The sequence below is a fragment of the Cryptococcus neoformans genome (genome assembly GCF_000091045.1).
Source record: "Cryptococcus neoformans var. neoformans JEC21 chromosome 9 sequence".
NCBI lineage: Eukaryota > Fungi > Basidiomycota > Tremellomycetes > Tremellales > Cryptococcaceae > Cryptococcus > Cryptococcus deneoformans.
Window position 1 is genome coordinate 1141419 of NC_006694.1, and position 13582 is coordinate 1155000.

The window sequence follows — 13582 nt, forward strand, 5'->3', positions numbered from 1 at the left end:
TACACATAATTCCGTCTGTCGTTGTCAGCTAACCTCAATCGGGACGACCACCAACCTTTAGTCAAAGACTAGGGTCCAATCCCTCCTTACCGTCAGTAGTTCAATGATAACTATTACGTAATCACACTTTAACATTCAAAGCTGTTGATTTCGCGCGACGATTCCGTCCTATTTCTGCCCTATCGGTTTCTTAACAAAAATTATAACACATTCGCCATGTCTGGCCGCCCCTTCAAAAGAGAATCCTGGAGGCCTACCAAGAGACCTCCAACATTCGCGGCGGCCGCCCAGCAACCTCCGTTGAGCAGCGCTAATGCTCTTCCTGCAAGAACATGGGGAGGCACACCGGTACCGACAGCTCCGAAACGGTTTGAACGAGATCCGTCTTCGAATGTGAAAGAGGAAGCACATTTATCTAGATGGGATGATAAAGGATCTAACGATGGCAAGTGGGACCAGCGGGATTGGGATCAGCGGGACGATAGGTCAAGATATGGTAACAGTGGTAATGGAAAACGGCGACAATCACCTTCAAGGCAACCCGACTCTACGCGAGATGAGCGGTTTTCTTCCGCTCGGCGTTCATATTCCCCCCCTGTCCCTGCTCCTTCCCCTGCGAACCCGTCCAACTACCCTGCTACACGGCGACCATTACCACCTGCTCAACCGCCTGCCAGTCATCACCATACTCGCGCACGTCGGCCGTCACCGGATTACGGCACATCGGGACCTGCGGCCAAGAAACGGAAAGGTGGTGCAAGAAAAAGAGACAGTCCTGATTACGGAGTTGGATCGAGGGAGGATGCGTCAGTTCTATATCCGTGATTTGGTTATTTGATGAGTGTGCTGACGGATTTGCAGGGCATCGTCGTATCGCCGCTCGCCTAGTCCTTTGTCGAATCGCTCACGTTCTCGTACCCGTTCCCGATCACGCTCACCTGCGCCTTCCCACCATTCTCAATCCAATTCTTATTCCCTTCCCAAGACACAGACTCATACATACACTCCATCACAATCACATCGGAAAAGATCACCGTCGCCCTCAATGAGCGATCGGCAATCAAGCTCTGGTAGATGGAGTAAACGCGACAGGTATAATAATCACCAGTACGGAAAGTATGACAAGGACGATCGAAATGGAAAATTTGACAGCAGGGATAATGGATGGGAGAACGAGGGCAATCGGAACTGGAGGGATCGAGATACTGATCGGGATGGGCATCGCCGGGATCGTGGTATGGGAGATAGAGGGGGGAGACGAGATAAAGATTGGCGGCAGGATAAAGGATATGTGTATGATCGGAGAGACAGAGAAAGAGATAGAGATCGAGAAAGGGACAGAGATCGAGACAGAGACAGAGGTAGCGGCTGGCAAGCTTCGCGGCGCGACCGAGATTACCCCCCAATAGGTCCAAGAGGATATACGTCGTCTGCATCGCAATTGCGACACGATTATCAGACTGCTCCTTCACCGCCACATTCTGCCCATGTCCAAGCCCCGCCACCTCCCAGCGACTTTTACGACCGACGAAGAGATTCACCCGACTCATACGGCCACCAAAACCACAGTCATGGACAGAGACAAGGGCGCAGTCCTATACAGGATAGAGAATACCCATCTCGTTCAAATTTCGTCACGAACGCCAACGCGAATAGCATTTTAGGTACTTCTACGACGAGGAAGTGGGGCGAGAGTGGAAGGTACCTTTATGAGCAGTCGTACCAACCTCCATCGACTGTTTCGAGAGCTACTTCTGTCTCGCGGGACTATTCACCCTCCCCTCAGCACAGCTATGCTCTGCCGGCCGCCACGTCCGATACCGTTCCACTTCCCGTCCATCCGCCTGCACCGGTATATCCTCCCCAACCGATGTCCTTCGCTGAATACATACCTAAAGCTGATGACCCTATCTCGGTTCCTCGCCCACAGCTTGAATCTTCATTCCAGTCTTTACCTGATACCGCTGGGCCAACAGCTGAGTTGCAGACTCGGACATCGCCTGTTAAAATATCTTTTGGTCAGCCAAGTGGTGGGGCGGTAAAAAAGGGGTGGAAATCGATTTCCCCGAAGAAGAAGGCAAGGGTCAGTCTGTTCGATGAAGATGAAGAAGAAATACAAGGGGCAAAAGGGGAAAAGGAGGATAAAAAGGAGGTGATGCCAGAGAAAGAGCAAGATATCATGGGAGAAGCGCTTCCACATCCCGATACACTCATACACCGGCTCACACTCGCCTCAACGCGGTATACAACCCTTCTTACTTCCCTCTCTGCCCCTCTTCGCGCAGCATTTGACTCATTTTCCACTCTTCCCTCTTCCCCACCGCCCCCTCCTATCGACCTTTTCTTGGACGAATATCTAGGGAGGAAAGCGAGAGATGATGAGGTGAAAAGAGTAGAAGAGGTTTGGGATGCGAAGAAGGAGTGGGAGAGGGAGGAAGAAATGGGGAGAAGGTACCTCGAGGAGGTTGGAAAAGGCGGAAGGGTAGAAGGGGTTAACGTAGCGCCGGCGGAGCCTGGGGGTGCCAGAGTGTCCCCCGCGGCTGTTGTTGTTGCTCCAAAACCTGAGCCTGAACTTGCACCGATACCCGTTTCAGGAACTGAACTCCAAGCTCCTGCACCCGGAGCAGAACCTCACCCACAGACGCAAAAAGTCCCAATCCCCTTACCACCAGCAGCCACGTTAGTCTATCAGAAGCTCGCGGCCGTTGGCGAAGGCACGTACGGCAAAGTCTACAAAGCCCTTTCCCTCATCACCCACCAACCGGTCGCTCTCAAGAGGATTCGTATGGAGAACGAGAAGGATGGGTTCCCTGTTACAGCGATGCGGGAGATCAAGCTGTTGCAGATGTTACAGCATGAAAACGTGCTTAGGCTTGTGGAAATGGTCGTGGAGAGAGGTGGGGTTTATATGGTGCTTGAGTACATGGAGTTTGACTTGACTGGCCTTTTGGCGCACCCCGAAATCAAGTTCTCTCCGGCGAATATCAAATCACTTTCGCATCAGATGCTTTCTGGTCTATCATATCTTCACCGTCAATCGATCCTCCATCGTGATATGAAAGGCTCCAATATCCTCGTCAACTCGAGAGGGGAGCTAAAGCTGGCAGACTTTGGGCTGGCAAGGGTTTATGCAAAGAAACGCAGAGAGGATTATACTAATAGGGTTATCACTCTTTGGTATCGAAGTCCAGAATTGCTTATGGGCGAGACAATATATGGCCCAGAAGTTGATATGTGGTCTGCCGGGTATGTCACCTGTTCTCCATCATTCCTTTCTTTTTCGCTGATGTTCATTACCCTATCTCCCAGATGTATCATTCTCGAGCTGTATACTACGAAACCTATCTTCCAAGGTTCCGATGAACTCAACCAACTCGAAGTTATATATGCCCTCTTGGGTACTCCAACAGAAGCCGAATGGCCGTCAGTCAAAGAACTGCCATGGTATGAGTTGGTAAAGCCTAAAGAGGAAATTGGGAGTAAATTTAGGACAAGTTTTGCAAAGTAAGTATTCCTTTCAGCATCTGCCACCCATGGATTGTCCGTTTCTGCAAGCAGACTGGAAGCAGTGTTGACCATGATAAAAGGTGGCTTTCGCCAGCTGCTCTCGACCTCGTTGAAGGCCTTTTATTTTACGACCCTTCCCAACGTCTTTTAGCCGATTCTGCTCTACAAACAGATTACTTCCTCATGGAGGAACCTAAAATGGAGAAACCCACCCAGTATGTTCCCTTTTAACCTCACCATCGTCAATCATTTCGAAACTAATTTATGTAATTAGGCTCGAAGGGATGGGTGAACACCATGAGATGAGTGCAAAGGCCGAAAGAAAAAGAAGAAGAATGGAAGAAGGAGGAGAATGAAGAAGAGTAAAATTCTTTTTTGCTTCAGTCTAAGAGTGGTTTCTTCGAGAAGCAACCAGCATAAAAAACTGGGAAAAAGTCTGGAAAAGTCAGTGACTACCGCCTGCGCTTTGTTGCAAAGTGGTGTAAGGACGTTTGATATCTGGCATTCAGAAGAGAAGAGGAGTAATTAATGTATTTATAGTAGCGATATACATATCTGCATGGCATCATCTTATTTACCACTGAGTTAACTCAAAAGCGCCTTAGTATGTGTTTTTATTATGTATAAGTCAAACACGTACATCATCTATCCAGCAGTCCAAGATAGAGACCGTTTGAAACTAAGAAAAATATAACAGTCAGATTATTTTATGCTTATATGGGTGATTATATTAAAAATAACATTTGAGCTTTCACTTTATGCGCTAATCGTCTAGTGGTTAGGATGGCTCCCTTCCATAAGTTCAAGGAGTCGACCGGCGTTCGAATCGCCGTTGGCGCACATTCTTTTTGTTTCTTGTACCTTGTATTGTACAGATTTTTTAATTCTTTGTACTTCTGTATGTATGCAGAAGAGGGCATTCATAATCATCGCTCAATCTGTCAGCAACCACCCTTTGCCGGCCTGCACAACTGTCATCTTTACATAACGAACATCCTTCAGAAAGTGGAAGTGGAGGCGAAGAGTGGAGGTGACGTTGGAGTGACCGAAGTCCGTCAAGTGTTCGAATAGCCTTTCAACTCTGTCTTCCATGCTTTATCCTGGCGATCGTCCTGTGTCTGATAGTCTATCTGCCATTCAAAATGCCGCGCCATGTTATTCGCCCACTCCCAAAGGCATTCCAGCCCCACCGGGAATCGCATTCACACAACGACAGGAACATGTGGGAGACTCTCGATCGTGTCCAGGTACTTGGAGACAACCAACAAGGTCACCATGGGTGGGTTTCATGGTGAGGAATCATATGCGCTAACGAGCGATAGGTGTGTGAATGCGTTAAGCTGGAGTGATGACGGACAGACGCTGCTTTCGGGATCGGACGACAGGAGGTAAGTTCTTTTCGTCCCCAAGACAGTCGGTCCCAAGACAATCAGATCAATTGAGCAAGCTATTAGAATATGTATCTGGCAACCTGATACTACATCACACTTCTCCCCTTCACCTCATCCGCTCAAACTCTCAGAAACCATATCCACGGGACACCGCGCAAATATATTCTCGGCTAAATTTCTTCCATACGCGAACACACCCCGTATTGTCAGCGTGGCTGGAGATCGGGATGTCAGAGTGTATGACGTTGAGAGCCTCGGAAGGCGCATGGGAGAATCGGGCGACTGGGAGCTGGATGGTGTTTCAGGAGAAGGGTAGGTTTCTTTGGCAGCGCTGAAATCAGAACTAATCATGCTTTACAGAGTAACCCTCCTCAAATGCCATAAAAACCGGGTGAAACGAATAGCTACGGAGAACTCGCCTTCCCTTTTCCTGACCGTATCAGAGGACGGTACGGTCCGCCAACATGATCTTCGTCGACCTCATTCCTGCAGCTCTGAATGTCCCGAAGCGCTTTTCCAAGCGCCCAGAGGAGTGGATCTATATAGTTTGAGCGTGAGCACAGTGACTCCTCATATCTTTGCTGTGGCTGGAACATCGCCTTATGTAAATCACTTTACTTTACCTCGCTGGTTAATGCTGACAACACAGCCAGGCTTACATATGTGACCGCCGAATGCTCCCCCGCCAAACTCCCTCCTGGGGTCCATACATTAAATCCGCCGGGGACGTTTACTGTGTGCGAAAGCTCGGTCTCCCGGATGAAGAATGGGAAACTGTATCACCAAGAGGCAGAAGGCGGTTATTTGATGGGGAAAGACATGTCAGCTGTGTGAAGATGAGTGGCGAGAATGCTGACGAGGTATGTCATTTCAGTGTAATTTGCGGCATAGATGCTGATCGAAAGTCAGGTGGCTGTCAACTTTATGAAGCACTCAACAGCCCTTTTCTCAATACATGACTCCCCCTCTTCTCCTTCCGCTCGCTCTCCTTCAGCTTCATCCGTTATAGCCCCCGAGATATCATCCGGGCGCTCTCGCCGCTCGAAATCCCATGACCCCACTGGTGTATTACCGCAGAGTGGTGCAGGGGAAGGCGTTGAGAACACAGATGAACCAGTTTCAAGGGAGAGAAGGATGTCAACAAGAAATATCAGTGATAGTGGAAGGGGTCGTGATGGACGTCAAATTTCAACGGACGGGGAGAGTGTGAGCGGCCGCATTGAGGACCTGGCATCCCTTTTGGAACGTCAGATAGCAGAAGAGGAGAGAGAGGAAGAAGAGGATAGCGATGAAGGTGGTAAGTTCAGCATCTCCACCTTTCTTCACTATATAAGTCAACTTGACCACTTGGGACTCAGCAGATTTCGCTCATCTACGAGGCCTTGCGCAAGGCTTTCAACATGATTCCGGAGAGTATAATATTGTCGGCCCTGTGCGTAGTTTGGAAGAGCGTGGGGATGGGATGGACTATCTCATGTCAGACGACTATTTGGATTTGGTAAGAAATGGAGATGAGAACGGTCCTCAGAATGAAGATGACGATGGACATGAAGATGAAAATGAGGATGAGGATGARGACGAGGACGATGAGGATGAAGCCATGTTTGACGATGATGAGTTCTTTGACTCGCCAATATTTGGCTTCCCCTTTGGCGGGCACTCAAGTACAGCACCTCGCGAAGCGTATGATAACGTCGAAATCATTCACCCAAGACGGATGTTCAAGGGCGCGAGAAACGTGGAGACTGTCAAGGACTGTACGTTCCCTTCTTCTTTACAATCATGCTCATGGTTTAGTTATCACGGGGCGTAAGCTAATTAAACGTGTGCGGGGTGATCAGGTAATTTTTTGGGAACAAAATCAGACAAGATCGCATCGGGTTCTGATGATGGGTATTTCTTTGTATGGGACAAAGAATCGGGCCGGCTTGAAGGAATCTGGGAGGGTGATGGGTCAGTTGTGAATGGTAGGACATTTTTCAGCCATCGAGCATTGTAGGAGAGCTGATGGGGTTGCAAACCTAGTAATGGAACAACATCCAACTTTACCGTTGATCGCAGTAAGCGGTATCGACAGTACAGTCAAAGTAAGCCTCCTTGTCGATACCCTGATGTTCCATGGACCCCCATGGCTGACAGCCTGTTTCCTTCCATTTTTTTATCGCAGATGTTTTCCCCTATCCACAACCGCCCAGCCCCATCCATCTCTTTCAATCGTTCTCACTTGGCATCTACCATTGTCGATCGGAACACGCGCCCTCCAAGGTTCGTTAGTGGCTCCATCTTTGAGTCGGCGGCGTTGTTGCAGCTTCTGGAAAGCAGGGGAGTGACAGTGGCTAATTTGGAGGACGAAGCAGATGGGGAGAGGGAATGTACGACGCAGTGAGGTCAGTCAGTATGCGCGGATCTGGGAGAATTGAGGGACGGAAGGATTTTACTGTGAGGCAGCTGTGATAGCGTGTAAAGGCCAGGACGTCGTGTATATAAGTGTTTCATTATGTATGACCAATGCAGTAATAAACTTATTGGAAGAGGGGATGGGATAGAATATTGGAAGATCACTTGTGACGCCATAGCCTTTGAATAATGAACGGATATAATTTTTAATTGCCCCATGCTCCGGGATGCTAGGTGGTGCAACCTTGGGAAAGTATTTCACATTATTTTTTCAGCCACGTTGGCAGGCTGAGTGTCTGCTTCCGCAAACTATGACTTGCACGAAGCCGTGATGTATTTCGAGAGGCAATGGTTTATCAAGACAGATCCGCTGTCTCGACTTTATCTTGAACGCGTGACAGATGTAATTGCATGTTGTCATCCAGTAAAGGTACAGTTATGCAAACAAGGAAATCCCATGCTGCTCATCTCACGAGATAAAGCTCATCAAAGGGAATGATCTCACCGTCTGGCGCTTTCGTGTCCAAATCCAGAAATTCACGAACCCGAAACATCTCTCCCCTAATTATCTCCCTCCTCGCCTCATCATCATCACTATCATCATCGGCGGTATGCATGATCTCTGCGCAATCGAAATCGATCAGACTCCACGTTCCATCAGGACGACGGAGCCAGTGACGAGGATCCACATCGCCGTGGATGACGTGATGCGCGTGGGGTTGTTGTATAGGTCGAGTATCGCTGATCTAGAGCCCAATGTGGATGGATTGGATAGGTAGTACAGACGTTAGCGGCTTGAGAAAGAAGAATATGTTTACTTTTTGCGAGTTTAACTCACTTATCACTGTCGACATGATTTGACATATCTTTACGGTCCAACTCGTCATATGCAGTCTTTCCGACATCCTCCAATAACATCATCCATATTTCCCTCTCCACATCCCAAGGACACTGGAGTTTCAGCGTATTTCCCCATAGTCCAAAGCAGATGGGCACTACGGTGCCTTGCAAGTCTTTCAGAGCTGTGTTGTAAAGATGAGCCTCCTTGAAGACAGCTTCACGGGCAAGGGATTCGGTGAATCGGCGGTTCCTGATAGGGAAGAGTGAAGGGGATGTCAGTTTTGCGATTATGCTGCGCGATGTGATAGCAGTCGAAAAAGATGTGGGGAATTCGATTGGTGGCACGGAAAGCATCCCACACGCGACCATAGCCGATGGACTTGTCCAGAGTAATTTTCCCATGCGTGGTAGGAGATCGGATCCCAGAAAACCTAAGAGTATCCTGGAGAAAGCGGCTGTCAAAAGTTTTGACAGACGTTGGGGGCAGGGGCCCATAAAGTGAACCTTGTTGGAGTGGTCGCAGGGGAGAGTGAGGACTGATGTATGCGGATTGCAATTGGACTTCAAGGGCAAAGGATATGTCGAGTGTGAATCGGTCAGCCTATTCATCGAGGTCAGCAGATTTTTTCCTTTTTTTGAAGTGTCGAGGAATGTCGGATACAGGGCACCTACTGTGAAAGATGGAAGTTCTGGGGCTATTTGCCGAGCCTTTAATCTCTTTGAAAACCGTCTGCATTTAGTTATACCATTGAACTCCTTATTCTCAGCTGGGAAAGCGGGTGACAGGGGACGGGAGGGAGCAGTGAGCAAAGCAGGGTCTGACGGCTGATCGTAAGAAAAGGCCACCCAGAAACCGACAGGAGTCTCAATAAGGTGTCGAGGTGCATGAATAGGCTAAAGATCATCCGGTGGTGCCCCAAGATTGACCAGGCCACGGTTACCCAAAAGAGGTGATAATACGAAATTGAACACTCGAGGATTTGGAGAATCATCAAGAATCATATCGACTGACCGTCGGCAGACAAAATAGTAACTGCCATCTGTAATCAAGGAAGCCCACGCTCCACGGCTGTGCATGACATCAACGATCTGTAGAGAAGTGAGTGGTTGAGTAATGTGTAGCTCTGGTGGTACTTACCTCAGTCCACAGGGTTCGCAACCTCTCCATTTCGATATCGTTCAGATCTGGGAATTCGCCACCATCCACCAAGGTCACGCCAGTTTCTTTCACTGAGATGTTAAAGCCGTCTTGTTTTGCCTTCCTGATTAAAGCTTTTGCCATAGCCATCAACTCAGAGCTCATAACTTTGAGCATCTTCATAGATTGAGGGATATGTTGCTCGATCGTGTTTACAATTCCTTCACATAGAATTGCGTCGGGATGGGCATGCGAATGCAGTTCCAGAAATGCCCACTGTATAAACTCGTACCCGGTATCGTCTACCAACTGTCGTCGGAGGATTCCATTGACCCAGTCGAGAGGGTAAAGATCGATGAATAGTTTCACGTCGTCTTCCGAGCGTATTCTGGGTGGGTCAGGAGCGGCCCTGGAGATTGCGAACTGGGGCGGTTCATAAAAGGATATGTTGGAGAGATGATGTGACAGTTTCGCTAAATAATTCGCATCATAGGAGAATGAAATTCTCTGTGCACGCCAAGCCTGGATATGGGCCGGCGAGACACTGGTTTGAGAGGAAGAGGGAAGGGAGGAGCTTTTCGCTGAGGATCGGGCAGCAACAAGGGGCCGGCGATCAAGTATGCCAGGGATTCTGGAGGGTAGGGGGAGCAATCTGGAGAGTAAGACATTGACATTATGACGGAATAATGAGAGGATTCAAGATGTGTTTGTATCAACTTTCAATTCTATCAAGCGACTCTCCTTACAAACTCTCCCTCTCGCGTCCCGATCATTCTGGTCGTTTTAGACATGCGGATAAAGAAATGCCGCAGCACGATGTACTCGTAATAGAAATAAGCGCGCTGAGGCTCGGATTCAGACGCGGTTGGGTAGTTAGTATAATGTTCTTCCAATCCGGAGGCGAGGGAATACGTGGCGGTGGAAGAACGGGCGAAGGGCGATCCGCAAGGTCGAGCGAAGCAAAACGATGAGACAGGTGCATACTCAGGTAATCTTTCATCATAAGAAAATTGCACACTCTGCACTTTGTCATAGCGGCAGCTTTCTGGGTCATTGTGCTGAGATACCGGTGGGTCATGTCAAACGCGATCAAGAAGGAGGCTGGGAACTTTGTGATCCGTCAAAATATCCGGAGTATATGGATGGGGGACATGCTGGGGAGTAGAGCGTTGAAAGACTGGTCGTCGACATGTTATCGCCAGGATTAGACATAATAATGACGGGGAATAGTATCAAAGACTGGTTTAAGATCAACCAACGAACGCAACAACCTAGGATGCAGCAGTTGTGAAGACCTCGAGAGAATTACGTAGAATCACTACGAGCGAATACTGTATACCTGTACTTGTACAACCACATATTTTCACCTAGTCCGCCTTCCTCTTCCTGGTTATCTTACGAGATGGGACGGAAGGACACTGTTTGGAGGGGGATGAATTTTTAGTGGAGGATCGGGCAAGCACGAGGCTTTGGCGATCGAAGTGTCAGGGATTCTGGAGGATATGGGGCCAAGCCGCGAGGTAATAAAGGGCTGACATGTGTTCTCCGATGATGGAATAGTGAGTAAGCTTTCATGATGAAGTTTATAGTTGGATGGAAAACCTGCGCCAATTTGATTCCCCGGTGGACAAGTACATAATTACTCTTCTTCCCCCATCGACAGCTCGTCCCCGCCCCCATACTCTGCTTCCACTTCATCAATAACCTCTTCCTTACCTAGCATCATGTCCCAGTCCACCATATCATCATCTTCTTCCATCATGTGCGTCACCAAATTCTGTCTCCAGCTTTTTCCCTCCACCAACCCATTCCGTTTCTTTTCCAGGTGTTGTTCAATCCCCAACTCTTTCACCAGTCCTTCCGCCTCAGCTCGCATCCAGAACGCTTCATCTACTCTCACTTTCGTGTTCCCATGCTCCCACGCTGATCGCACAAGATTGACAGCAAAATTATGGTTGATCCTGACGATCGTCCTCAACATTCTATCCCACCAAATCCCTTCCAATTCTCTTATTTTTACAAGCTCACACCACCTCGCCCATCCTTCGCCGAACCCCAACCCATCAGGTCTCGTCACCAACGCATGCACCACCTCAAACCACACAATGGTTGACAGCTTTCCTTTCCCACCACGCGGGAAGAGTGACATTGCCGTTTCGATGATCTCATATCGCTCTTCATTATTGAGTGATGTCGTCTTTGCAGCAGGACGGAGGAATGCGAGCCAAAGATCGTATTCCCTCTCCCTCTTCCGGCCGTAGAGATCTTCATCTCGAGCCTTGGAGAGAATGTACAATCCAGCTTCTAGCTCCACTTTGGTCGCAGGCCGACAGTGAGACCATTTCGTCAAGAGTCCAGTCAGGATTCGGGTCCATTTATTTATCCCCGGAATAGGATGGGTAGGCGTAAGGCTATGCGAGAGAATAGTGTCGACTGCCGGTTGGATGGGGAGACCGGCATTGAGTTGTATAGAGAGCAGAGGGCCGAGAGTAGAGGTTTCGATGGGTGTACCCGTTTGAGCAACCAGTTTGAGAATGCGAGCGCAGAATGTGAATGACTTGTTTGCCGTGTAATTACGAGTGGCTAAAAGGCGGATGAATGCGGATACGGCAGGGGTGAAATCATGCTGTTCCGCAGAAGGGTTGTGAGGAAACATTTTAAACACGTCGAGCGTTTGCTTGATGTCGTTTCGAGCCATGAAACTTTCGACAAACGCTGCACGCGTTTGCCTGCCTATTTTCGATAGATGTCCAGCCTTTGCCATATCGTACAGCTTGTCCACTTCGCCTTTCAGCTGCGCCTCTTTCCTGCCCAGAATATCCAACGTCCTTACCCTCCGACTGAACGCTAGATCCTCCATGTGCCACCCGTTCTGCGCGAGTCGTCGCCAGTATTCATCCGCCCAATATCGGGCGTTTTGGCGAGTTTGGAGAGGGAGGTGAAGACGAGTGGAGATGATGGCCATATGGACCATGGCGAGGGAGAGGATCGTTGAATCGGGACGGAGATTGCGTAACGGCAGGTCGGTGTCGATCATCGAGACGATACGATCTACGTCGTTGCGATGTTCGAATGCTCGAAGGAACTGGTCTGCAATGTGTTGTTTTATCAGCTCATGTTCAGAGGTTAAGCGAGCAGAACACACTTACGCCAGACAATGGCAGGAAGAGGAATATGTTTTGACGATTGAAAGTGCGCTGAATGATCTCCTAGATTCCTGACCTTTACAAAAGCATCTGGACCGACTGTCGCTTCCAACACTTGTTGATAAAGTTTGTTTAATGCTCCAAATGTCTTGGCTCGACCATGAATGGTTATACGATGTACAAAGGCATTGGGGTGGTAACATTGTAATGCGAGAATGAGTTTATCGACATTCTGCCGAAATTGAGAGTATAGGTCGTGTTGTTTGTTACTAACATTGGCGCGGGAGAGGGAGCGATGGATAGGAGCAAAATTGAACTTGGAATTGGGACGAAGGTCGGCTGTGGCGTCGAGCATACCGAAAAGAGCAGCTTCATCGCACTGATCAAGCAAGGTAAGAGCCGCAATGTTGACCATCATAAGTGACCTCAGACCTTCCCCTTCCAATCTCGCAGCAAGACGTTTCTCTCTATCCCACGAAAGCAAATCATTCGCATCTTTTCCTTGCAATTCTCTCATCTTGACTTTGCATGTGTTGAACGCATTCACAACGTCACCTGGTCGACCGATTTCGAGCAGGCGGAGGAGGATGAAGAAGAAACCGGAGATATGGTCCCGAGCGGCTGACTCGATTGACATGTTAAGAAGAAGACCATACTTCTCTGGAGAGATGGCTGCTAGCTTATTCAAATTGGGAGATCCGCGACGATGGAGGATGTCGGCAATGAATTCGGAGATGTATTTGAACGTTATTGAGTCAAATCGGGATATTGCGCCGAGATCGACAAGATGTGACCATATAAATATGACACGGTCGAGATTATATTCCTTCATGGCGATTGATAGCTCTTCGAGTTGAGCTGTGATGGGGTAATCAGGGGGTGGGCGGAGGAGGATGACATCGTTCTCGATAACATCCATTCTTCGTAGAGTGATAGGTTTTTTTGAAGGAGGGTGTTGGGATTTGGGGGTGGGTTTGAAGCTGGAAGGTTTGCGCCTTGACTTTTGTGAAGTAGTAGAAGAAGAAGAACGGGAAGAGCTAGCTGGCATAGGGCTGCGAGAGGAAAAGAGGGCTATACGATGGAGCCATGATGTTGGCCCTGGACCTGCGACAGCCATAGCTACCGGTCGCATCGCTAATCGTAGTGGACTACATGGTTAATTA

The 13582-nt window shown here is 48.8% G+C and overlaps 3 protein-coding genes, 1 non-coding gene and 1 pseudogene across 4 annotated transcripts in view; 3 read left to right on the forward strand and 2 right to left on the reverse strand.

Annotated features, from left to right (window-relative positions):
* Positions 1-191: 191 nt before the first annotated feature.
* On the forward strand, positions 192-4128 carry CNI04290 (protein kinase, putative). The gene is made up of 5 exons (XM_024657902.1): positions 192-806; positions 862-3246; positions 3310-3504; positions 3588-3722; positions 3782-4128. Exons 1-5 carry the CDS (start codon positions 217-219, stop codon positions 3861-3863), a joined length of 3387 nt encoding a protein of 1128 aa, XP_024513550.1. The 5' UTR covers positions 192-216; the 3' UTR covers positions 3864-4128.
* A 139-nt stretch (positions 4129-4267) lies between these two features.
* On the forward strand, positions 4268-4347 carry CNI04300. Its single transcript has one exon. It is a non-coding gene; the product is annotated as a tRNA-Gly (tRNA).
* A 79-nt stretch (positions 4348-4426) lies between these two features.
* CNI04305 (hypothetical protein) lies at positions 4427-7450 on the forward strand. The gene is made up of 10 exons (XM_024658745.1): positions 4427-4786; positions 4830-4895; positions 4962-5210; positions 5259-5502; positions 5552-5758; positions 5808-6195; positions 6260-6655; positions 6740-6865; positions 6924-6985; positions 7066-7450. Exons 1-10 carry the CDS (start codon positions 4650-4652, stop codon positions 7282-7284), a joined length of 2094 nt encoding a protein of 697 aa, XP_024514415.1. The 5' UTR covers positions 4427-4649; the 3' UTR covers positions 7285-7450.
* A 200-nt stretch (positions 7451-7650) lies between these two features.
* On the reverse strand, positions 7651-9978 carry CNI04310 (annotated as a pseudogene).
* An 885-nt stretch (positions 9979-10863) lies between these two features.
* Positions 10864-13582, reverse strand: part of CNI04320 (hypothetical protein) — a 3127-nt gene continuing 408 nt past the window's right edge. The window contains exons 2-3 of the mRNA XM_024657903.1: positions 12423-13567; positions 10864-12363 (exon numbers count right to left, since the gene is read on the reverse strand). Coding sequence (XP_024513586.1) covers positions 10913-12363; positions 12423-13551 — 2580 coding nt within the window. The 5' untranslated portion in view covers positions 13552-13567 and the 3' untranslated portion in view covers positions 10864-10912. The remainder of the gene's footprint in view (positions 12364-12422; positions 13568-13582) is intronic.